General features: G+C 41.7%; 1 protein-coding gene across 2 annotated transcripts in view; it reads left to right on the plus strand.

The window, feature by feature from the left end:
• EPB41L4B (erythrocyte membrane protein band 4.1 like 4B) overlaps window positions 1–24,819 on the plus strand; it is a 181,790-nt gene that overhangs the window by 48,219 nt on the left and 108,752 nt on the right. For both annotated transcript variants that reach the window (XM_074899418.1, XM_074899419.1), the window contains exons 2-3: window positions 3,120–3,224; window positions 22,839–22,881. In XM_074899418.1, coding sequence (XP_074755519.1) covers window positions 3,120–3,224; window positions 22,839–22,881 — 148 coding nt within the window. The remainder of the gene's footprint in view (window positions 1–3,119; window positions 3,225–22,838; window positions 22,882–24,819) is intronic.

Consider the following 24,819-nt stretch of genomic DNA (forward strand, 5'->3'; position numbering starts at 1 on the left):
TTCTTCAAGGACAAAGAGGGAAAAGGGAACACAAATGACTGCCTCATGCTAGTTCAGTTTTACCTTGGGCTGTGGCTGTAGCTTTGTTTGTATGTTGGACATTTGCAATGCTGCCCCCCATCGTGTTTGCCTGTGAGTTTTCTTGGTGCTCACACAGGTTCTTGTGGGTTTCAAGGAACACTCCACCAGAAACTGGCAGTGGTTTAATTGCTGCCTTTTTTTTTTTTTTTTTTTTTAAAAAAAGGCAAAGACAAAAAAACCACACCCACAAAACCAAACAAGGTTTTGCAACCTTGCTTACAATTCCCAATACAGTAATTTTCATAACAAGTGGTAACTCTATATAATAGTAGACATATATGATAATAGTATATGTATATTGTTCATTGCCATATATTCCCTTTTTTGAGATATAAATTATGCAGGTCTTTTACATCTGACAGTTCTGTACCATCTGTCTAGCAAGGTAGGACTGTAAAGCATTCTTAGTTTACAGTTGGGTTTTTTTAGTCTTCAAAACATATGTACAAGTTGAAGATCTGCAAAGAAAGTGTGATTTGTTAAATTTCAGCTGATTAGATGTACCACGAAAATCTTGTTGTATGAAAACAGTTCCATACTCTTTATGTGGTACCCAGGTTTTGAAAGAGGAAGCATTTACTTAAGCTTTTGTGTTACCCAGAAGGAGGGGTGGAGGAAAAAATCATGCAAATCAGAAGTTTCTCGTACTACGGACATTTTTTCCATTAGAGACCTCTTTTATGTATATATAATTCCTGAGAAAAAATCCTTCTATTTTGCCTATACCACTCGTTTAATTCAGTGCACGGATAGCAATTTATCAATCTGCGATCTGACTCCCTAGATTGTCAGGCAGTGAAGAGGCAGAAGAAACGAGAACAGGTCATCCTTTACTGTTAGAGGGAAGGAGTTAGTCATTTTTATCTCCCTCTTTAGTGCAACATCTCAAAAGTTTTTTGTCAGCAATTTATGGACTGCAGCAGCTTTATCATCTAAGTGGTATGAGTTGCTGGGAACGCTCAGTTAGTGACAAGTTAAATGTGATAATCTCCTGTAAACTATGTATGTAATACTGCATTTTATGGTCTAGTCGTGCAGTGCAGAGCTATTCTCCGTGTAACACACATGTTGAACATTAACTACTATTTGGGTGCAGAAGGTGGAGTGTGCTCTCTCTGGTTTCTATTGGGTGTATGGCAGTTGGAAAATAAACATACTGGTAGTTAGTGCCATAAAGCAAGCAACCAGGAATAGAGTGATCATAGGGCATCAAATCAGTTTTTCTTAGTTTTGCAAATTCCTCATGTCTTGTCGGTTTGTTTTTTTTATTGCTTTGGAGGGTTTCTCCTCCCTCATTTGAGCAGAATCAGTTTAAATTCTGTTGTGCTTTTGGCTTCTTTAACAAGTCCTGAATTTACTACATATGAGAAAACATGTTCTGGATACTCTTTAGAAAACTTTTGGTTTATAGCAATTATTGTGTATCTAAAGATGATGGTTTCTCAGCAATGTACGGCTTTAAGAAGCTGTTGTATTCTCATCTGCTTTCAATAGCTTGTTGAACTTTGATTAAGAATGTCTATTATTCACTTCTTGCACCCCAAAAATAATAAAGCAGTATCTTATGATGATAATTTAATGCTAATTTTAAGTTTTTATGCAGTATGTTTTAATGGTGCTCCTAATGCTATTACTGAAATTTGATAAAGTTTGATTTCTGTGCTTCTGCTTTGTAAGTTTAAAAAAAAAAAAAACAAAAAACAAAAAACAAAAAACCCAAAAAACTAAAATTTGCTACTTACATCTAAGTTTGATTGACCTTCTTGGAAAAATAGAGATGAAACTCTTCATCTTGTCTTTTGCTGGAAAAGACAGATTTTTGGACAGCTTGGAATCCTGGACAGCAGTTCTGCGTGTTGCAATTGATGCTGCTTTTGTGCAGAAGGCAAGACTAAAGGAACTGAGTGTTATTTATCTCTCCCAGTTGAAAACAGTGAATTTTGCTACATTTTTGGCTGAAGTGGGAACACCTAGTATGTTAGAGCTTTAAAGAATAAAAATAAAATTAGAAACTCCTCAAAGGTGTATGAGGCACAGCAGGCACAGAAGTGGTTCCATATCTGTACTTTCCTGTATAAAATGCACCTGTAGCTTCAGTCTCACACTGAGACTTACGGTCATCTCATGTACTTTTAGCCAAGGGTGAGGGGTTTTTTTTTGCTCAGGGACTTAAAAGCTTCCTTCCCCAAGTAACACGAGAGGGTTTGCATGAAAAATTGGCTTGTTATTCCCTGTCCCTTCTACCCACCTTTAATCTCCAAACTTTGCTGCTTCTAGTGTTTGAAGTACTCTGGGTATGTATATTCCTGGCTTAACGTCAGGAAAAGTATACAGGCCAATGCAGCCTAACTCTCTACTAGTACCTGTAGCCCATGACTGGGGTTAGTTTTGTTTCCATGCCTTTGTGTTTCAAGTGTCATGCCAAGTAAGAACTGTAGCTTTTTTTCCCCTTTTTATATTTCTCCATTTAAAGGCTGTAAATGTGATTGATTGCAATTAGCAACATTGAAAATTCTTACCAGATTCCATTAATTTTCCTCACAGTGCTCTTCAAGTATTCAAACGGTCCAGAATTCATTTTGCAGTTTGAGTGGTGGTATGGCACTGCATGGCTGCAGTTGGTATGTGATACAGCCAGCAGGTTTCAGGTGGTGTGTCAAGCAAGCTTTTCCTGGAGAATTTGGCTTCCTGGGGTTTAAAATGTTGTCTTTGGGACTTAGGGCGCTTAACAGGACATAAGCCTTTACTTTCTCTCCTATGCTTTGAGTTGCAGTGAACTTTGAAAGTTTTCTTTGAGAGTGAAGTCTGATGCTGTTGTAATAGCTTCAGACAGGAGCAACATGTCACTATCTTTCTTGAAGAAAATAAAAAGAAGTATCAAAAGAAATATACAACTCTTTAGTATAAATATAATTGCTATTTAGATGTTATTTTCCATGGTGCATTGCCTCTCTCCTGTTTGAACTTAAAAAGAAACCCACCCAAACAAACAAATCCGTAGCTACCCACAAAAAACCCCACTTTCTTTTCTGTTACAGAAAAATGCAAAGGGCCAGGAGTTGTTTGACCAGATTGTATATCATTTGGACCTTGTGGAAACTGATTACTTTGGCCTGCAATTCATGGATGCTTCCCAGGTTACAGTGAGTATAACTTCAGTTAATTTTTATGTTCTGCAGAAGTTTGTGTTGCCTGCTGTAAATATATTAACGGTGCAGTTTCATGAAGAGATGCAGGCATTAGGGAATATACTGCTGAAACAACTGATAACATGTTTGGCTCTTGCACAGAAAGTCAAATCCTCTAAATTAGCTGTTGTTTTATACGATATGCACATGACTTGATTGCACACAAGTGAAAAAGTAGTAATTGTGGGTAAACAAATATGTGCTTTATGTTTAGTAGACTCACAGTATTAGAAATTGGTTAAATCTCTTGCAAGGGTTTCTTGTAACTCCTACCTTTGCTATTCTGTGTACAGACAATGTTGTTCTGTAGATTTAGTTGCATTTTCAGTAGAGAAAAATTTCTTTCTCTCCCCTGTCCAATGACGTCCAGCATCTATAGGTAAAAGGAAAAAAAAAAAAAAAAGGAAAAGTAACATATTTATAGATAGAGGCAGATAGATATATCAAAAAGGTAGGGTTAAAAGACTTCAACCTTGTTAAACTGTATTGCTGTATGTTTAATCTTTTCTTTTGTATGTTCATGCTGAGGTATTGGTATGACAGCAGCCTGGCTGGGTTGTGGATAGCAAATATGCAGATCTGGAAAATAACTGTTTGCTTTCAGACTATCTGGTCAGTATGTAAATGTGTTTTCTGTAAAACAACAGAAGACAGATGTATTTGTGCTATTAAAATAATGGGAAAATGTAGCTGCGATATTGAAGTGAAATGTATGTCCTAATTTTATAATCTCAGAATTCTCAGCTTTGTTCTCTAGCAAGCTTGGGTTGGTGTGATCAGGTCTGATCTTTTTTTACCAGTAAACAATCATCTGCAACTAGTGACTTTAAACAACAGACAGGAAAGCCTGTCGAGATGTTGTAACAACTTGACATTGACGAAGGGAATCTATGCTTTTGGGAAATTGGTATAACTGGTATTATCTATTTAAACATTATTCTGATATACCAGTTAATTTAAGGGTATGTGTTTATCCCTGGAAACTGATGTTTGATTAAAGTATGGCCTTAATAGGTTTGAGGGTTTTAGGAAGTTTAGTGTGTGTTCCTGCTAAAATTTATATGACATAAATTGTGTGTCCTTTTATGATGGACCTGATCATAAGGACACAGCTAATAGAGCAGAGCCTGGTCGTAATAGGAAAAACAGATTATATTGTGACTGATTGTCACATCACCAAATTGGTAACTTGATAGCTAGGAATAGTTGCCTAACAAGGAATTCTGTAATGTTTTGAAAGAAGGGAAGCAGAAAGGGAGAGCAAAACATCTTTTCCTAGCAAAAAAGAAGGGCAGATCAGATGCAGAATACCTGGCTGTGAGGAAGCAGAGAGTGCTCATTTTCTTTTATATTTGCAAAACTGAAGGGCTCTCTTTAATAGTAAGAAAGATGAAGCAGAAATGTGAGCCAAGTACGTTTTCCATAGATAGTTCTGTCCCCAGTGTTGAGGGCCAAATGTATCTATATGTGCAAGTGTTTCAGCTTTGTTTGTATGCCATTTCTCTCCTCTGTATTGGGGGGGGGGGGGGGGGGGGGGAAGTAAATCTTGGCTTCTACAGTTACAAGGGCTATGAACAGCTTCTGCGGGAGCTAAAAAAGCCAACACTTGTTGAAGCACTTTGGTAGTAGGGTTATGGTTCCTGGATTAAGAGGAGTTTTGAGGGCAGAGTTCTTCACCTTCACTGGAGTGCAAGGCTGAAAACTCTCATTTGGGTTTGGATGGGTTTTTTGTCTGGCTTAAGCTGGGCACAGTAGAGCTTAGAGAGCTTCAAGGCACAAGCACAAGCTTTTATCTTCCCCTGCACTCTGTGCAAAAGCGGTTCCATGCTTTAACAGTCTGCCTTGGTCTGTTTTGAACTTGTGACCCACTCATTCATTTGCATAGCAATTAATGCACAGCCTCCATGTGCTTCTGCTTAGTGCCAGCCCAGCCACACAGTGGCAATTGCGGGACTGGGAGATTAAAGTATTGTAAACTCCTTGAGGCTCTAAGCCTTTGTCTTTATTACGTATTGTTAAGTGCTAAACATCTTTGAGCCACCATTATAAATATGAGAGCATAGAATAGTCTTTGAACAGTGGAGATTGCCTCTGTATGCTCCAAGGCCAGCAGCTTTTGAGCGCACTGTGTTTTTTGCAGTCCTGTAACTTTGCCAGTCAGGACAAACAGCCTTGATAGCAATGATTTAGAAAAGAAAATCATAATTAGAGCTTATATGCTTTGAAAGAGAAAAAACCCTTTATTTGTTTGAAGAGTTTATACTTAATACCCCCCAGAAAATAATTTTTCAATACCATCCAAAACTTAAAGTTGTGGAAGGCAAGATGTCAGCAGTAAGGCAGAAAATACTGTAAAGCCTATTCACTGAAGTCTGCATAGTTTGTATCTCCTGCTCTTTGAAGATCTCCATGAATAGAACAATGTAGACGATCATCTAGTAGTTTATTCTGAAGCAAAGCTTTTGTGTACTGTTGTATTTTAAGTTATCTGGTTTAACTCCAGATGTAGAAATACTCGGGGGGAGAGGGGTTGCTAAGTAGTGTTAGTGAGTGGAAGAACTTGATCCTGTTGGAAAACATTTATTCATAAGTGAGGTTTAAAGCAGTGCAGATACATTGCTTGCTCATGTTTAGCAGCTTGACTGATTTATAGGTTACAGTGAAGAATAAAACTGCATCTCATTGTAGTTGCATTATAATAACTTTGGACCAACTCTTTTTCTACCAGATTCAGTAACAAAACTACTGAGACTGCTCTGCAACTATTCTAGTGGTGGTTGTTTCATCATTCTCACCCTTTTTAAATTTATGTTTTTGTGTATGTTTTACATACACAGTGGGATGTGTATAATTTATAAATAAATACACATATATTGGAGGTGTGTGCTCCAGAAATGTCTTTACTTTTTGTGCCATCAAAAAAGTTTGAAGATCACTGCTCTAGGACAGCTCTAGTGAGTCTGGGAACATTCTAAGGCCCTTCAAATGTTTCCATCATTTTGTAATAAAAACCCTGCTCTGCTTTTCTGATTCTTCTGTTTGTGGAAGGGAAGAAAGAGAGAAAAAGAGGGAAAAGAGAAGTGAAGGAAGGAGGTGAGAATCAAAGAAATAGTTTTGTGTTCAGCTGTTACAGGACTTCAGCAGGGAAGTAATGCTTGGGGTGGTTGAAGAGTTGTCACTCTTATGCAGGAGGTCCCTGCAGTGGTTTAGAGGAAATGTAACCTTACTGAGTTTTTAATTTTACTATGGTGGGTGTGTTCTAGCAAAGCAGGAAGCCTTGAAAGCTTTGGTTTAGGTTGGAAATAGCAATAATAAAGTCTTGTGAGATTGTACTATCAAAGATGAGTTGCCATGAGGGAAGTATTTTATTGATCTTTGCAGAAACTGGTCATGTGCAACATACTCTGTTGTTGGTCTGGGTACTTGACATTTATTTTAGGCTGCTGGCAGCTAATGTTTATTCATCGTCTATCCAGCTTGTCCTTTCTCTGTCTCTTACTCCAGATCATCGTTCTGTAGTTTACAGCTTCTTATGAGCTGCAAGATACTACAGAATTTTCTCAGGATATAGATCTGTCCATTTATACAGTTGCATTCTTTGTTCCAGATGTCTGTCCTGTGATAGCAAAACCCTCCCAGCCTCCTGTTTTAAGGGAATTCAGAACAGAAGGATAGGCCATGTTGATTTGCTTGGAATTTGCTTCTGTTTCCCTCATGATTTGGTTTCTGATCACAAGAACAATTATAGAGTAATTGAGGGGGAAGAAGATATAAGATACATCTTTAAATTTTACTGGGTTTTTTCTTTTTGCTAATGAGCTGCTATAATCCTTGGGGTATGAAACTTTAGTAGGGAATGTGTGGAAGAAGAATTAAAATGCCACTTTTGTTACATGCGTCTCAGCAATCTTTTTAAAGTCCTTTATGTCCGATTTCTAAGGTCACAAATGCCTCTCGGCTTAAAGAAGGTCCGTATGGAACAGCCTTTCCCAATCGGGTAAATACATTGCGCTCTGCAGCCAGTTGAGTAATTTTGAGTATGTATGCATGCATCCAGCATATCTGACACATTGGGAAGCAGTGGAATTACAGCACATGTACAGCAGGACTTTTGTGGGAGGACAGCCCATGCCTCCTGCAGGTGCGATGTGTTCCCTGGGGAGGTGAGAGCCAGGACCAACCTGCAGTCAGTCGTCCTGGCAAACTGTGTTTCCATCTGAACTTCTTAATATTAACCAACTTCTAAATTGGGTTTTGGTTCACTTGCTGTGAGAGGTGAGAAGACAGTGGAGGGAAAAGACAGAGAAGGCTATGTAGAAACTAAAATAGCTTTTGTGAAAGCAGTGTTCCAAGTACAAAATCAGAAGGAAAAAAAGGAGCAAGAACTGTTTCCCAGACTGTGCCGAACCAGGAGCAACATGTCAGGATCTGCTGATCTGGACAATGAGATTCTCACCTGTATGGAAGGTAGCCTTGTGGCCAGGTTTTTCTGGGAAGGTCAGGATTGTGTATGCTTCACAACTTAAGTTTTCAACAATGCAGTGTGGGGGTAGGCAAGCTGGACAACAGAATAATACCTGAATGCCTTTGTTTTCTCTACATATCATGAACTAGCCTCATGGATGTTTCAGCAGGTATTGGGTTCAGGGCCTTGGAGTGGCTTGGAGCTTCATGACTGTCTCTGCTGCATCTGAATTTTCTTTTAAGGGCTCATTGTTGTTGAAATTGATAGGTTTTTTTCAACTGCTTGCTTTGGATACTACTACTGTGACTACTTAAGTGTGTGAGGTATGTGGAAAAATGAGCAAATAACTCCAAAACACTAAGAATTTCCAGAGAATCTCCAGTTCTTAGTCTTCCAGTAGCATTTGTTGTCTCCCAGGAGGGCTGGAGATCACTTCTCTGGCACAGTCTTGAGAAGCAGCCAGCCGTACAGGGCAGGTGGTTGTGATACTGTCAATGATACCTCACCTCTCTTGTAAGTGCGGAGAAGTCTTCTGTCTATCCAGGACAGCAAACAGTTTTTGGTGTTTTGTCTTTGTGCATGATTGGACAGTAAGATGAAGTGTTTTCCTTCAGTTTTCTTCTGCAGATTTAGACAGGTTTGTTGCCTGTTTGTTACAAACCCTTTCAGTTTATTTTTTGAGTGCTTGGGCGTAGGCTTCAGAATTAAAGGTAACTTGCTTTTTATTGATCTAGAGTGGCATCGGTTTTTATTATCTGTATAATAAATCTAACGAGAATTATGCTACACAAGGCAAGTTTTTTATATAATTTTTGTGGTTTACTCTTTTTTTTAATTCCCCTCTTCTCTGAGATATGAAGTTTCACTGCTGAAAAGAGAAACAAAGTAATCTTGTATGAACTGGTTTTTTGTGTGGCAGTGATTATCTGTGTTCACATTCAGTTAATAAGTTCTGCTTCTCTCACCTCAGGTCTGTGAAGCAAGATACTCCTTCGGCTGAAGTAGGTTATCAAATGTTTATGAATTAAGACAGGATAACAGTCCTAAAGGATGTTTGTATAGCGCTCTATTATTCATGCGTAGTTTATTTGGACTACAGATAAACCATGTCACATATCAGGATGCTTCTGAGATGGGTCTGTGAAGACTCAGGCTGGGATAGGCAAGGCTTTCGTGAATGCCACAGCTCGCTTCTGCTGCATTCTGACATGCTGCTTTGTGTCCAGAAATAATACTGTAATTGGGATTCTTCTTTTTCAGTTCTATCTTTCGGTCTTCCTATTCATGGTGATAATTAAAACATTACCATGACAAGATTTGGAATACATTATATTAATTTTATGTTTAGTTTAGCCATGAAAAAAATGCCTTAAAGTAGTCCGTATGCAGTATGACCCTAAATGTATTTTCAGAATTACGAAATGGACAGGTGTAAGAGCTGTGTAGCAGCCTTTCCTGTTAAGAGATTACAGTTTTCTTTCATTAAAAGCTAGCTGTTTAAGCAATTTGACAATTAATTGAGACTAAAAATTAGCAGGTATATTCTGAAAACAAGATAAATGTTCTGCAAAATCAAGATCAAAGGGCAGATTTTGGGAACTTGGCAGAATGGGAAGGAATTTTTGCAAATAAATTTTCATGTTGTTTTGAACTGTAGGATGCAAAATTTTATTCTGGCTAAACCCAGTTTCTTTTAAAAAAAACTTTCTAGACCTTCTGTCCTGTTAAACCCAGCCGAAATCATATGTTACAGATACATTTGAAAGAAATATTTTTTTAAATAAACAGAACCTCTTTGTTGCAGTTGCAAGTAATTGTGGCTTTTATGACCATAGTAGGAACCAAGGGAGTGTAATCCTGCTGCCTTTGGTGTCACTGAGAGCTTTTTACTTTTGAGTTCAGTGTACATTGTCCTAACAGTTTGTGACCTAACTTAGTGTCCCTACGATCAATTTTGGCTTAAGCAACACAGGCATATTTCCATTAGTGATGAACTCAAGTCTTAAGCGAGTACACTGTAGTCTTAAGTGAGTCCTTCCTGGAAAAAAAACCAACAGCTTCCAGTTGCTTGTATTCATGTTAGCCTTAATTAAGTTAAAATAAACAACAAAATTAAGACAATTAGGATTTGGGGGGGTGGGGGGGTGGTTTACAACATCCTGGTAGCCAAAACTGTGTTTTAATTCATGGTCATTGCTGAGGGTGCTGTAGGGGTCAAACCTTCTCTGAAGGTCAGTAAGTACATAGGAATGTGTTGTTCTCAGATCCTTACCAAAACCAGGTGGTATGAAGTGTGGTTTAAAGCATGGCAGTTTCACTTGTAGAGCTTGTGCTCAGGAAAATCTCAGTGTGCATGGAGACACAAATGTCTGGGATTTAAGCATACTTCATGTAAAAGCCTTAGTCTAACTTTTGCTCTGCTCTGTACAGTAGTTACAATTGGCCAGAAAATTATTTTAATGGTTGAGGCTTGGTTCTTTCACAGAACGAATGCCGTTGAACTTCCATATTGCTTCAAGTATTAAAGGTTAGAAATAGAAATAAGCGGGGGAGGGGGGGGGAAGGCAGGGGAGGATAAGATTGTAAAACTGGAGTCCACAAAAAACAGTGACTGAATATACTTACGCAATGGCAGAGATGACCTGATGCTACACTTGATCATTGGAAAAAGATGCATGTACTTGAGTGGTTTCACAAAAGTGTGCAAGGGTCAGCAGAGTGTGTCTAAGAAAGATGAAGTGGATTCTTCAGAACAGCGGCAGTCTTTGCAACAGAAGAGTAATGGACGGCAAGCCTCAGCACATATGGGACACTTAATTGATACATTTAGAAGATGCCTCCTCATTCATTTAAAATGAATTGAGCTGGTCTTATTAACTCTGGAAGGGCAGAAGATAAGAGCTGAAGCATTTGAGGGCCTTTTCATGAACAGGGGAACCTTTTGCTGGAGTGCAAGGTAGAGTTCAGTCCGTCCAACTGTGGAGGTAAACAAAGAAGCACATTACTGTCTCCTGATACCAGTGGTCATCGTGTCTCTAGGGAGACAGGGTAAACTGTGGAGGTGACACAGGACTGCTTAGTGCCTAGTGTTGTTAGCTCATAGAAGCACATTTGCAACAGTCATTGACATTTTATAACTTACAGTAGTATTTGTAGGGGTCCTTGATTGCAAAAGGAAGATGTATGGAACTTCATATAGTGAGATTTTTTCAAGAGCCAGCTGAAACTAGTAACTGCATTTAAGAGATTGCTTTACATCATGTGGTGGTAGAATCTGGATGCTGGATGTCTGAGACTTCCTAATTGAATGTGTCAGTATAATTTAAAAAAAATCCCACAAAACCCAGTGCTTTAACAAGGCCAAAGCTTTCAAGAGTGGTTCTGTATTAAAGAGGTAGCCCCAGCCACGTATATGGGTTTTTTTTCAGAGGCTGTCTGCATACTAGAAATGGTAAGAACTGGTTTCATGAAGGCTCAGGCAAGACATTGCATTGCAAAATTTTCACTTGCTTTCAAATTATTTCTGACATCGTGGTAATTGCATGTGTGACTTGCCTGTGGTTTTTCTGTTTCCCTCAAATGGCTATTTTGTAGGCCTTGACCATTTTAACTTGATGTTATCCTGTGCTTTTGCTGTGGCCAGGTAGGGTTCTCTTCCTGACCCCTTATTACCTCTAGAAAGCACTTTGCATCTGGGCCTTAACACACTGTGATTAGAAAACAGGACTGCTGGAACAGGGACTGGTCTGTTCCTCAGTTTCTTTGTATTTCGTGCCCATTTAAAGCACAGACATCTGTGTTGCCTTTGAGATATATGTGTTACAATTTTTGAACTCCATTCTGACAATTACATGCTAAAGTACTTTTTCAGCCTGGAATTGCAGACCACAAGGTACCATGGATTGTTTATAAGGACTTTATAAAAGTGAACTAAGGGAAAAACAAAGCTACTGTTAACAGCTTTGAATTTACTGTACAAGAGTCTCCATCTTCAATGGAACATTTTTAGGAGCTTGCTTAGTGAAAGCTTGAAAATTGCTGGTATACTACCAGAACTCTTCTTGCATCATAGGAATAAAAAACTTTTTTTTTTTCCAAATACTGCTCGTGTTTATTTTTTGTAGCTTACACCTATAACATTATCAGTACCAGCAGTTATTGCAGCATTTTTGGTTTTTAATTTGGAAGAAGGTTGCCTCTATTCATGGTACCAGCCAGATGCTAGTACTGAATTTGGGAATTCCTGTGCTCTAGGAATGTGACAGAAATTGTTTTCAGCTGCACTTGTTAGAGCATTATTAATGCCTCTACCTCATGTGCTACTTGTCATGGTTTAAACCCAGAGGGCAACTGAGCACCATGCAACCGCTTGCTCACCCTTCTCCCTCATGAATGGGGAAGAGAAAATAAAAAAAAATGGCTCAGGGATTGAGACAAGGACAGGGAGAGATGACTCACCCATTACAGTCATGGGCAAAAGACAGACTCTTTAGGGGAAGAAAATAACATCAATTTAATTTGAACACCACCAACACTAATTTACTAATCAGAGTAGGACAGTGAGAAATACATCCACATCTTAAAAACACCTTCCCCCCTACCCCTCACTTCTTTCTGGATTCAGCTTTGCTCCTAATTTCTCTACCTCCTCCCCCACAGCATCACAGAGGAACAGGGAAGGGGGGTTGCAGTCAGTTCATCACACGTTGTCTCTGCTACTCCCTCCTCCTCAGGGGAAAGACTCCTCACACTCCCCCTGCTCCAGTGTGGGGTCCTTCCCATGGGACACAGTCCTTCATGAACTTTTCCAGTGTCAGTCATTCCCACAGGCTGCTGTTCTTCATGAACTGCTCCTAGCATGGGTCTCACCCACAGACTGCAGTCCTCCCAGCGACTGCTCCAGTGCAGGCTTCCCACAGGGTCATAGCTTCTTCAGGTGCAGCCATCTGCTCCAGTGTGGGGTCCTCCACAGCTGCAGGTGAGCATCTCTTCCACCATGGACCTCCAGGGGCTGCAGGGGCACAGCCTGTCCTCTTGCCATGGGCTGCAGAAGGGTCTCTTCTCCGGTGCACCTCCTCCTCCTTTCTTCAACTGACCTCAGTGTCTTCATAGCTATTTACTTCACATCTACTCCTCCTTTCAGATTTCCCCTTAAATATGTTATCACAGAGGCACAGCCACCATCGCTAATTGGCTCGGCCTTGGCCAGAGGTGGGTCTGACTTAGAGCTGGTGGAGCATTGAGAAGCTTCTACCAGGAGCCACCTCTGTAGTTCCCTCCCCTGCTACCAAAACTACAACACGCTAGTGGATCCCAAAAACTTTCTTTAAGTGCAAGTAGAGATTTCTTTGTAAAGAACATACTCCTATGGAAAAGTCCTGTGTGCCTTAGCCATTTATGGAAACTTAGTAGTGGTTGTCAGAATTTTTAAGAAAATGCTGTGGAGAAATAAATTCATTAGGTTACCAACCATACTGAGAGTTGGGGGATGGGATGTAAAGGGAAAGCAGCAGCTTGATAGAAGCCAGGCCTTCCCTTCCCCTCTCCCTTGGGGCTTGGTGCAGAAGAGATGGCACCTCTCCATGAGGGGTAGGGGGAGAGGATGGGAGAGAAGGGCCCATGCAACCCTTAACATGAATGCTACATGCTCTGTGGTTGGAGATCCCAGATAGGTCTAGTAAGGGTCATTAAGGGCTATCAGTGCCCTCAGGGCTCTGGAGTTAGCATCTCTATGGCCTTGAATTTCCCAAGATGCCAACACAGACCTTTCTTACCACAGCTCCATCTGCCCTTCTGCCACTGGACAGCGTTGCTTGCACTGTCCCACTACTCTGAACTTGTGGGAGGTAGCTGCCTTTCCTCACAGGATGGGAGAGAACTTGGCGTAAGAATTGCTGTTTTCATTCCTCTACAACTGGTAACACACAGAATAATGTTGGTTGAAAGGGACTGCTGGAGGCCGACTGGTCCAGTGCCTTGTTCAAAGCAGAGACAGCTTAGAAAACTGATTTAACTTCACACTTTGATCAGGTTGCTCCTGACACCTCCAACAGCACTGATATGACACTATACCACTGTGCCTGGGCTCTGTTCAGCAAGATGGTGGCAGCAGTATCTTGAAGAGGGTCTAAAACAAGATTGAGCCACCTAGCTTAAAACTCCTGTAGTTGTAAGATCCTGACAGTGTTTTATGAAAAGTTGGTCTCATCTGAGCCCAAATGCAAACTGTTCACCTCATTAATCCCAGCTTGGTCTTGTATTGTGAATGCTAGCAGAAGAGGAAGTGCATTCCTTTTTTAAAAAAAAAATGTTTTTCTTCAAGTCAGGTAGAGCAGCATCCTGAAAGATGCCACCAAAACTTAGCTGTTGAAGAGGGTATATGTACCCAAGCTCCTGCTTAGAGCAGCCCTAGTTGGATCCAGTTTCTCAGGGCTTTGTTCAGTCATGTTTGGGTATCCTCAAGGGCAGCGGCTCCACAGTCCCTCTGGGTGCCTGTGCTTTGTCTGAACAGCCTCATGGTGACAGTCTTTTCCTTTTGTCTAGCTGGGATTTCTCCTGGGTCTGGTGCCACTCATCCTTCTGCCACAGAGCATGGCTGAGACAAGTCAGTCTTCATCTTCTCTACAGCCTCTCAGCAGGCAGCTGAAGTCATCAGTCAGGTCCACCCTGACCCTTCATTCTCGATGCAGACCAGAGGCAGCCTGCCTTTGTGTGCCCCAGCTCTTCACCACCCCAAAGCCCCTATGTTGGGCTTACATCACACTCATCAGTGTCTTTCCTGGACTGGTGAGACAAGGAAGGGGACACAGGAGTCCAGATGCAGTCACCAAAGGGCTAAAGTGGAGAGAAGGAAAGCATTTTTACCGGGCTTTTTGTTGGTTTATTGGTTGGGTTTTTGTTGGTTTTTTATTGCCCACTCTTGAAAAGGATTCCCAGTGAAGCAACTAGAAGGGACCTTAAGGGTGAAATCCAGCACTTCTTCATGGCAGAACTGCTTCTCCAAATCTATTGGGCTTGCTTGGCAAGGTTTTGGTAGTGGGGAGGGCTGTAGGGGTTCTTCTGACCAAAGGTGCCAGAAGGTGTCCCACCTTGGACAGAGCCAGTTCTGGCCAGCTCCAAGACAGACCCACTGCTGCCTAAAACTGAGCCTATCAACGAAGTTAGTAATGCCTCTGTCATAACGTATTTAAGAAGGGATAAAAACTGCTGTGCAACAGCAACTGAGAGGAAGGAGTGAGAATATGTTAAATAACTCTGCAGACACCATGATCAGTGAAGGAGGGGGAGGAGATGCTCCAGGCACTGGAGCAGAGATTCCCCTGCAGCCCGTGGTGCAGACCATGGTGAGGCAGGCTGTGCCCCTGCAGCCCAGGGAGGTTAACGGTGGAGCAGAGATCCACCTGAAGCCTGTGGAGGACCCCACCCCAGAGCAGGTAGATGACTGAAGGAGGCTGTGACCCTGTGGGAAGCCTGTGCTGGAGCAGGCTCCTGGCAGGACTTGTGACCCCCTGGGGGACCCACGATGGAGCAGTTTGTGAAGAACATCAGCCTGTGGGAAGGACCCATGATGAAGTATTTTGTGGAGGACTGTCTCCCGTGGGAGGGACCCCCTGCTGGAGCAGGGGAGAGTGTGAGGAGGAGAAAGTGGCAGACACAACGTGTGGTGAACTGACCGCAACCCCCATTCCCTCTCCCCTTGTGCTGCTCGGGAGTGGAGGTAGAGAAATTGGGAATGAAGTTAAGCCCAGGAAGAAGGGAAGGGTGGGGGAAAGGTGTTTTAAGATTTGTGCTTATTTCTCATTATCCTAATCCACTTTGGTAATAAATTAATTTCCCTGAGTTGAGTCTGTTTTGCCTGTAGCAGTACTTGCTCAGTGATATCCCTGTCCTTATCTGGGCATACGAGCCTGTCGCCATATTTACTCTCCCTGTCCAGTTGAGGAAGGGGAGTGATAGAGCAGCTTGGTGGGCACCTGGTGGCCAGTCAAGGTCAAACCAAAGCAAAGTCTGTCTCTTACTGTTTTTGCTTGATCTGTTGCTGTTTGTTGTGCACTGCTGCCAGGAGTCTGGCTTCATCTTCCGTCACCCCTTGAGTAGGCTTCTCTTGTCCTCAGACTGAAACCCCCCACCTCCAGGCCTCAAGGCCCTCCGTGGCCCTGTGAGTCTCTTCCTGTCACCCTGGCACAGCGGCCCAGTGGAAGCCAGGCACTCTCCTCCCCTCTCCGTTGGGGCTTACCCTGTAATTTAGGAGTGCTGTCATTGGCTGTGTTGGTCTTACAGAATCCTCATTTAAATAATTTCTCCAACCGATTTACAAAAGCCGTTCTGTGTTCCAGCTTACTCTCTGCAGTTTGGAATCATTAGTAACTCTGTGGAGGTGCATCACCCTACCTCCTATTTGAAAGTGCTAACCAGCATCACCCCTGGTGTTCATTAAATCTTGAGTTGTATCTAAGCAATTTATCTAAAAGCAGCTTTTCTCTGCATTTTCAAGAGCAACGTAACTTTCTAGGATGGATCAAAGAAACTTACATGAGTGTAAAGAGCAATCTTCTCATCGTTTTAAGCTGTGAACTCCTGGGAGCTTATATTGTTTCTAAGTATATGCTTGTGTAGTCCCAGAGTTTCTACATGACCCCAATTCTCGTTTGGTTTTCTGTTACTACCATAATAATATTTAAAAGGTGACCTTCAAAAGAAAAGAGGGAAGCACTTTTTCTTCTTTGTTCCTTTTTAACTTTATAGTGTAGAGAAGTCCCCAAACTGTGGTTTGGTGCGTAGGGCTTTTATTGACTTGGTTTTGGTGATTTCTTCCTCCTGTGTTATGTATGTCTTTATCCTCTCTGATTTAGAAAGCTATGTGGCTGTTGGCAGACAGCTTAGTAGGATTCAAGCATCTAGGAAACCAGACACAAGATGATAGTTGAAGTGATAATTGACTTTTGGTTTTAAAGGCGCCAGCTTTTGTTTAGCACACCTTCTTTTCTGAACCTGAGTAGCACGGTTCTCCCTCCTGTACCTTCAGGTAAGGCTTGAGAAAGCATTTAAGCAATATTTTTCAGAGAGCAAATAAAACTTCCAGTAAGAATTAACTTTCTCTTACTGATAGTTAAATATATAAATAAGCATAAGGGGAAAGAGTCTATTCAGGATATTCTTCATGCATTTTAAACTAGCAAAGCAAGCCAACCAAAAAGGGTCAAAATGCCATTTTTTTTTCCTTTTCAGGTCACCTTTGAGGGCTGTATAGACCAAGACAAGGATTTTTCATTCTTTCAGGAAGCAAGTAGAGAGGCATTGGAATTTGTAAAGCTCAGGTGTGTGATGAGTTTGTGTCAGCCTGTGGTACTTCTCTTCTCAGTCTTCATTTGACAGTCACTGTAGTCCTTACATAGACTGTTCCAGTAGTAATAGTTTTTCTGCTGTACCTTGACACAGATACATCTTTACCTTGCTGCATGACTATTTTGAGAAAATAATGGTTGCTACCACTTACAAAGTGTTGTGGTACTTATTTTTTCCTCTTCCGTTAGATAAAGTGAGAGATAACAGGAGAGCATGCTGAGATAAATATGTGCTTTCAATATTTTAATAAATCTTTTTAAAAAATGGTGTTTCCTTCATGTGGAATTGATTGTGTGTGTTTTCAGCACATGAATCCTAACCAGTGACTACTGTTTTTATGTCAGTTAATACCATAGGAAATATTATTTATTTGGCAAAGCAAAGAAATTATGCTGGGATTAAACAGGAATAAATGGAAGTTAATCCATCATTTGAAGTTCCAGTTTACCTGACAGAATTAAAGGAGCAACCTCCTTGCTCTCTACAGCTTCCTGAGGAGGGGAAGAGGAGCAGAAAGTGATGATTCTTCTCCCTGGTATCCAGTGACAGGATGCATGGGAGTGGTTCAGAGCTGTGCCTGGAGAGGGTTAGACTATTAGCCGTTAGGAAATATTTCTTTACCAAGAGAGCGGTGAAACACTGAAACAGGCTTCTTAGAGAGGTGATTGATGCTCCAAACCTGTGTTTAAGGGGCATTTGGACAATGCCCTTGATAATGTGAAGTGGTCAGGCAGTTAGACTAGATGATCATTGTAGATCCCTTCCAGCTGAACTGTTTATTCTGTTCTGCTCTATTTTATTCTAAAGTAATCATAAAATCTTGATTGCCTGCAGTTTGACCAGGTTTGGGGTTCTTTTTCCCTTACTGGGGGTAAAGTAGCTTAGACACTGTCTTCCTACCATAACACAGTCCTAAACCAATTAATCCCTTTTCTCATCCTTGTTCTGCACTGATGCTTCTGAGTCCAGACTGGATATGGGGGAATGTGACACTTTGTAGTTGAATTGACTGTCATGAGCCTCAGTCCTACACTGTGAGATCCATACTTAAATTTCTTTGATGAGTTCGGATCCTGAAATAATGTACAGTTGTTTAGCCAGAGCACAAGATAGGCAGAGCTACAGTCATAGGTGCTGAGAGAGCAAAAGTCCCCTCGGATTTTATTCAGCTTCCTAGTAAGACTTCGGAACTTGTTGCTTTCCCTTACCTGTTCTTGAGTCAGCAAGCAGTATGTAGCCAAGCCCAAACCTCTTTTTGGCTTTATCTAGAGTGCAGTGCAATTTTTTGAGCTCAGAGAGACATTTGGATAGCTGGTGTGATTTCCAGTGTGGAGAAACCTTCTGACATTATCCGAGGCAAAGAAGTGTTGAAATTTAGCCTGATTTTCACAGAAGTTGCAAAAAATATCTGACTTGTAAATTGGTGTTGGTTCACAAATCCGCATGAAAGCTGATGGGTCTGGGAACTCTGGGTATTAATACTGCTAATCCTTCTCCTACCTCCGTATTTTTATTTTGTGATCTGTGTGTTGGCCACATCACACACAACCATGATGTGCAATGGGAGATAGGGGTAAAAAGGCAGTTTATTTTTGATTCTGAAGAGAGATGAGTTTAATGCTTGCTGTGTTTCATCTTCTGGAGCAGTCTGCCTCTGGCTGCTTGAGTACAGAGAGTGAATGATAGTTTCCTGTCTAGGCTATACTCTCATTTAATTGTTCATGCAAGTAGTTCCTAGAGTCGTTTTAATGATTTTTAAACGTTCTTTGAACTATTTACACTTCTGAATAATCAGTTTGAAACTTGCTGTTATTTGAGTTTTCATACAGCTAGAACACCACACTCCAAGATTGGGACTATCAGCTGTTACATCATTAGGAATTATTGTAGTTTAGGTTGTGTGGTGCTTATTTCTGAACATGATACTAACATGAGCCACAGATGAAAAGTTATTGGAGGTTTTTTGCCTGTAGTATAGGTATTATTCATGTTTGGTTTTATTTAACATGAAGCTAAACGTTTCTTTTAATGGAATCAGTATATTTTTCTTTGTGAGTGGTTTGTCTTTAGCCAGAATAAATATTGAGGAGAAAGACATTTTTGTAGCTAGGTATTAGAAGCATAAAAAATTAATGTGCCCTGGAGGTGTGAAAGTAACAGACTTGTATAATTTCAGTAAAAAAGCGAAGTTTCAACATTGACACTTTTTCCTTATCAAAACTTTGAAATTTCACAAAGCTTCTGCGAACTGCTGTGGCTTTGGATACAATTCCTCATAAAACAGCAAAGTAGAGACAGAATGAATTACTTGCAACTCTAAGGAATGTATTTGTATGAGCTGCTATAATGTTTTATTTCCACTCTGGTAGATTTTTCAGATTGTAGCGATAGATTTCTTGGCAGCGTCACCTAAGGGAGTCTAGCAAGTCTCATGCAAATAAAAGCACCTTCAGAATAATTGTTCCATTTCTCTTTCTCCCTCTCTCTCCTTTTTTTGTGAGATTTATTTACCTCAAGGGTTGCAAGTTGTCAGACTTTTGATCTATACCCTTCTATACCTGTGATAAATAAATTTTTGCCTTGGCTTAGGACATCCTTAGTAAATAAATAGCAGCATTACTATCCAACAAACAAATTTTTCACATTTATTTAGCCTTGGTGGTGTGGTGTTAGTAGAATGCTAAGTAGTCATTCAGAGATTCTCCTTTTTCTGAAAGCATGAATGCTTTAATGGAGAGGAAGGAAGAGTTTTTTTCTCCTAAGATTTTGTTCCATAGTACCTAGTTTATTATTTTTAAATAAATATATACATAAAGATAGAAAAACATTTATTTCAAGGAAGTCCAAATACTGTTTTATTACAAGAGGGATGTTTACATGGGGTTGCTTCAAATCATACTGCAGACTTGTGTAGGAAATTGCGCAGACATTCTCTATTCTTAGAGAGGTCAGGAGAGGGGGAAGCAGAACTGCCATCCTGGACTTCCAAAGGGCTGACTTTGTCTTGTTTGGGCACCTTCTTGACAGGATCCCTTGGGAGATGGTCCTGAAGGGTATAGAGGCCCAGGAAGGCTGGGCACTCTTTAAGAAGGAAGTGTTAATGGCTCAGGAGCAGGCTGTCCCCAGGTGTTGTAACAGAAGCCAGTGCCAGAGAAAACCACCCTGGCTGAACAGGGAGCTTTGGCTGCAACTCAGGGAGAAAAGGAGAGTTTACAGCCTTCGGAAGAAGGGGCTAGCCACTCACAGTGATTACAGAGAGGCTGGGAGGCTATGCAGGTCTAAAGCCCAACGGGAAATTAATCTGGCTTCGGCAATCAAGGACAAAAATAAATGTTTCTATAAGTGTGTGAGCAGCAAAGAAAGACCAGAGAGCGCCTCCATCCCCTGCTAGACACAGGAGGAAACATGGTAACAAGTGATGAGGAGAAGGCTGAGGTGCTTAATGCCTTCTTTGCCTCAGTCTTTAATAGCAAGACTAGTTGTACTGAGTGAATCCAGCCTCCTCAGCCAGAAGACTGAGAATGACCCCCCTGCACTCCAGGAGGAGACAGTCAGTGACCTGCTGCATCATATAGACATACGCAAGTCTATGGAACCAGAGAGGATACACCCAAGGGTGCTGAAGGAGCTGGCTGGGGTGCTCGCCAAGCTGCTTTCCATCATTTTCCAGCAGTCCTGGCTGACCGGGGAGGTCCCAACAGATTGGAAATTGGCCAATGTGACACCCATCTATAAGAAGGGCTGGAAGGATGATCTGGGAAATTAGAGGCCTGTCAGATTGACTTCAGTGCTCGGGAAGCTGATGGAGCAGCTCTTCCTGAGTACCATCATACAACAGGTGCAGGACAACCAGATGCTCAGGCCCAGTCAGCATGGGTTTATGAAAGGCAAGTTCTGCCTGACAAACCTGATCTCCTTCTACAACAGAGCAACCTGCTTATTGGATGGGGGAAAGGCTTGTGGATGTAATTTACCTTGACTTTAGTAAGGCTTTTGACACCGTTTCCCCCAGCATTCTCCTGGCGAAACTGGCTGCTCAGAGCTTGGATGGGCACACGCTTTGCTGGGTAAAAAACTGGCAGAATGGCCAGGCCCAGAGAGTTGTGGTGAACAGAATTAAATCCAGTTGGTGGCCGGTCACAAGTGGTGTCCCCCAGGGCTCGGTTTTGGGGCCACTCCTATTCAGCATCTTTATTGATGATCTAGACGAGGGGATCGAGTGCACCCTCAGTCAGTTTGCAGATGACACCAGGTTGGGTGGGAGTGTTGATCTGCTCGAGGGCAGGGAGGCTCTGCAGAGAGACCTGGACAGGCTGGAGCCATGGGCTGAGGCCAACTGGAGGAGTTTCCATAAGGCCAAATGCCGGGGGCTGCCCTTGGGCCACAACAACCCCCAGCAGCGCTACAGGCTTGGGGAGGAGTGGCTGGAGAGCTGCCAGTCAGAGAGGGACCTGGGGGTGTTGACTGACAGCCGGCTGAACAGGAGCCAGCAGTGTGCCCAGGTGGCCAAGAAGGCCAATGGCATCCTGGCCTGTGTCAGCAATAGCGTGGCCAGCAGGGACAGGGAAGGGATCTGACCCCTGTACTCGGCACTGGTGAGGCCGCCCCTCGATTCCTGTGTTCAGTTTTGGGCCCCTCACTCCAAAAAGGACATTGAATGACTCGAGCGTGTCCAGAGAAGGGCAACGAAGCTGGTGCAGGGTCTGGAGCACAGGTCGTACGGGGAGCGGCTGAGGGAACTGGGGGTGTTTAGTCTGGCGAAGAGGAGGCTGAGGGGAGACCTCATCGCCCTCTACAGCTACCTGAAAGGAGGGTGCAGAGAGCTGGGGATGAGCCTCTTTAACCAAGTAACAAGTGATAGGACAAGAGGTCTAATGGCCTCAAGTTGCACCAGGGAAGGGGAAGCATTTCTTTACAGAACGGGTTGTTAGGTGTTGGAATGGGCTGCCCAGGGAGGTGGTGGAGTCCCCATCCCTGGAGGTGTTTGAGAGTCAGGTCGACATAGCGCTGAGGGATATGGTGTAGTTAGGAACTGTTAATGTTGGGTTAATGGTTGGAGTGGATGATCTTCAGGTCTTTTCCAACCTAGATGATTCTGAGACAGTCAAAGGTTTAAGCTAAATTTACACGGAGAGTATTTATTGCTACTTTTCTGTAGTTGCAACTTGCACTGATGAGAGAGTACAAAAACTTTGCTGGGAAGCATACTCTTTTGGCATTATAGCTGACTCTATTCAAGTTCTTTTGCCATTCGTTTAAAAAGGGGAAAGGGGTATGCATCAGTGTTTCCCATACAGTTTTAGTGGGTGTTAAGTCTTCGTCCTTGGTTATGGAGCAATGGAAAGCAGGACAGTACAGGATCTGGAGGGTCTCCATCAAACAGGGGAGTTGAAAGAATGAAACCCAGGGGTTTGGCCCGCTGTCCTCAGGGGCACTTGGGCAACAGTTAAACTTGGAGATGAAAGGGTATTCACACACCACTGCTTTGGGGCTTTGGATTTTGACGTTTCCTCTCTGGAAGAGTGTGAAACTTCCCTGGCAGTACTGATGCATTTATAAGTCAAGATTTCCCCTATGAAAGAAGATAAGTTGTTGAATGTGCAAATAAACTTTTGCAGATGTGTAGAACTTTAGCAAATAAATATGGCAATATTTTCTTTTTAGAAATTTTTAGCTGTTAGATTTTACTGTAATTAGTTTATTCTGTCAACAAAATCTTGAAATGGAACTGCTTTTAAATGTGGATTTTCTTTTTTTAGCACTGGTTGGACCATTCAAAATTCATTAAGAAGCAAATAAAAAGTAAGTACCATGTCTCTGCCTGTTTATTTTGTTACTTCCTTACGAATTTGAACTTAGAGTGTTTGAACGTGATTGTGAATCTTTAAATATGGCCTTTAATGGAATAAATGTTTCTTAGGAAATAGATTTAATTTAATGGCTAATTGGCTGACTATATCCTGTCTAAATGCAAGAGCACTTACAAGCAATAGACCAGCCCTTCAGTAACTCTCATTAAACATGTGCTGTTTGTCTGAGGCAGTGTAGGTTACCAGGTAATTTCTGTCTGATCTGTGAAATCAGGTTGCCTGGACACAGATCACTGTTTCTGTCACTCCTTCTGATCCAGAAAAGATTTCCTGGATTTTTTTTCAAAGACTGAATGGGAAATATTTCATTGTGTAATGGTTAACCTCTTTTTTGTATATTTTAAATAAAACTAGCAGAAATGCATGCTATTTCATTCAAGGGAGTTTTGGGTGGAGGGGGTGGGTTTGGCCACTGAGTTTTTTGTGGAAATTGGCTAAGGCAAGCAAGTTGTTCCTTGATCTCTAGTAATTTGGTTGCAGGCTTGGGTACAGCACAGCAGAAGCAGTAATGTGTTTTGTTAATATAATGCAGTTGACAACAGCCATAGACCAACTGATAATATTGCTTCTGTGAGACTAAAATACAGCCTTTTGCAAGGAGATTGTTGACCCCCTTGCAGGATCGCACAGAGATATGTCTTGATTACTCCAGTGGTGCTTTGCCTGCATTTCTGATAAGTATCCAAATATCTACATGATTTTTATAAATGATGGAGTTCTTCAAAGGTCTTTAGGATGGTTTGCTTTCATTCCACAGTGTGTGGGTGTCAGTCTGCTAGAACAGGTGGTAAAGATAGCTGCTGTGGTTGGCTTTCTCTCACCTTTTCATCATATCACAGACTTCTTTACCGTGACTAAGTGATTTGCAGGTGCACTTTCTGTGATAGCTTTGTCCTTTTCTTCATCTGTCTTAAAATGTGGAAAACCAGCGATTCTGTAACACCTTCGATCAGTTTAGTTGCACTGTTTTGTCTGTTTAATCTGTGAAGAGTCTGTTTTAAGAAGAAATTGGCCAAGCCCTGCTTTGAGGAATGCCAAAGAGGGAAGCAATTTGATGAGTGTTGTAAAGGTCTGTCTCGCAACAGGATACTTTTCTTTACCTTACATTCAGCAGGTGCTTTGAGAAGAGTTCCTCTTTCATGATGGATGTTGCTCACTGCTCCTTTTTTCCCAGCAGTGGTCCCGTAAAGAGTCATTATCTCACTGATGCAGACCTTACCAGTGGTGCCTGTCAGCCTAGGGTACTCTAACCTGTCTTCTAGGAAAGCTCTAATTATTAGAGTTTTGGCTGCATGTTGTTTAGTAGAATGGATCAGTAACAGGCGCATATATACTGTGTGAATGTGGTGTTACAGAGGAACTTAAGGTGTGACAGAGTCATTTTTCCAGCACTTAATATACCAGCAGGCTGCTGGTCTGCAGGATGAGGCTCAGGCAGATAAGGATGTATTGGTCACAGTCTCATGGTAGCTGGGTTACATTTTATTATCTGTATTGCATAGGAAGCCAGACCTAACATTCACTTCTGGCATTAGAAAACAACAATTCTTACAGCTCTATTTCATGGAATTTGTTAGCTTTTTGCATTCATGGGTGCCTTCCAGAGTCCCTTCTCCTACTTTCACCTTATTTATCTTACCTTTTCTCATTCACGTGTATCAGTCAAAAGCTGATCTGTTGGTTGAGGGGTTTTTTGGAGTTGTGTTTGTGCTGGGTAACAAGATGCATCATCCTCTTCTTCCCTCTCACTTCCATCTCCCCTTGCCCCCAGCAACAGGCAGTGTACCTGGAACTTGCTGTCATTCACAGTGTGCTGTGGGGCACATCTGAAAAACATATGTTTGCCAAATGGATTGTTGCTCAATTAATC

The sequence above is a fragment of the Athene noctua genome, chromosome 2 (assembly GCF_965140245.1).
Source record: "Athene noctua chromosome 2, bAthNoc1.hap1.1, whole genome shotgun sequence".
In the NCBI taxonomy this organism is placed as follows: Eukaryota; Metazoa; Chordata; class Aves; order Strigiformes; family Strigidae; genus Athene; species Athene noctua.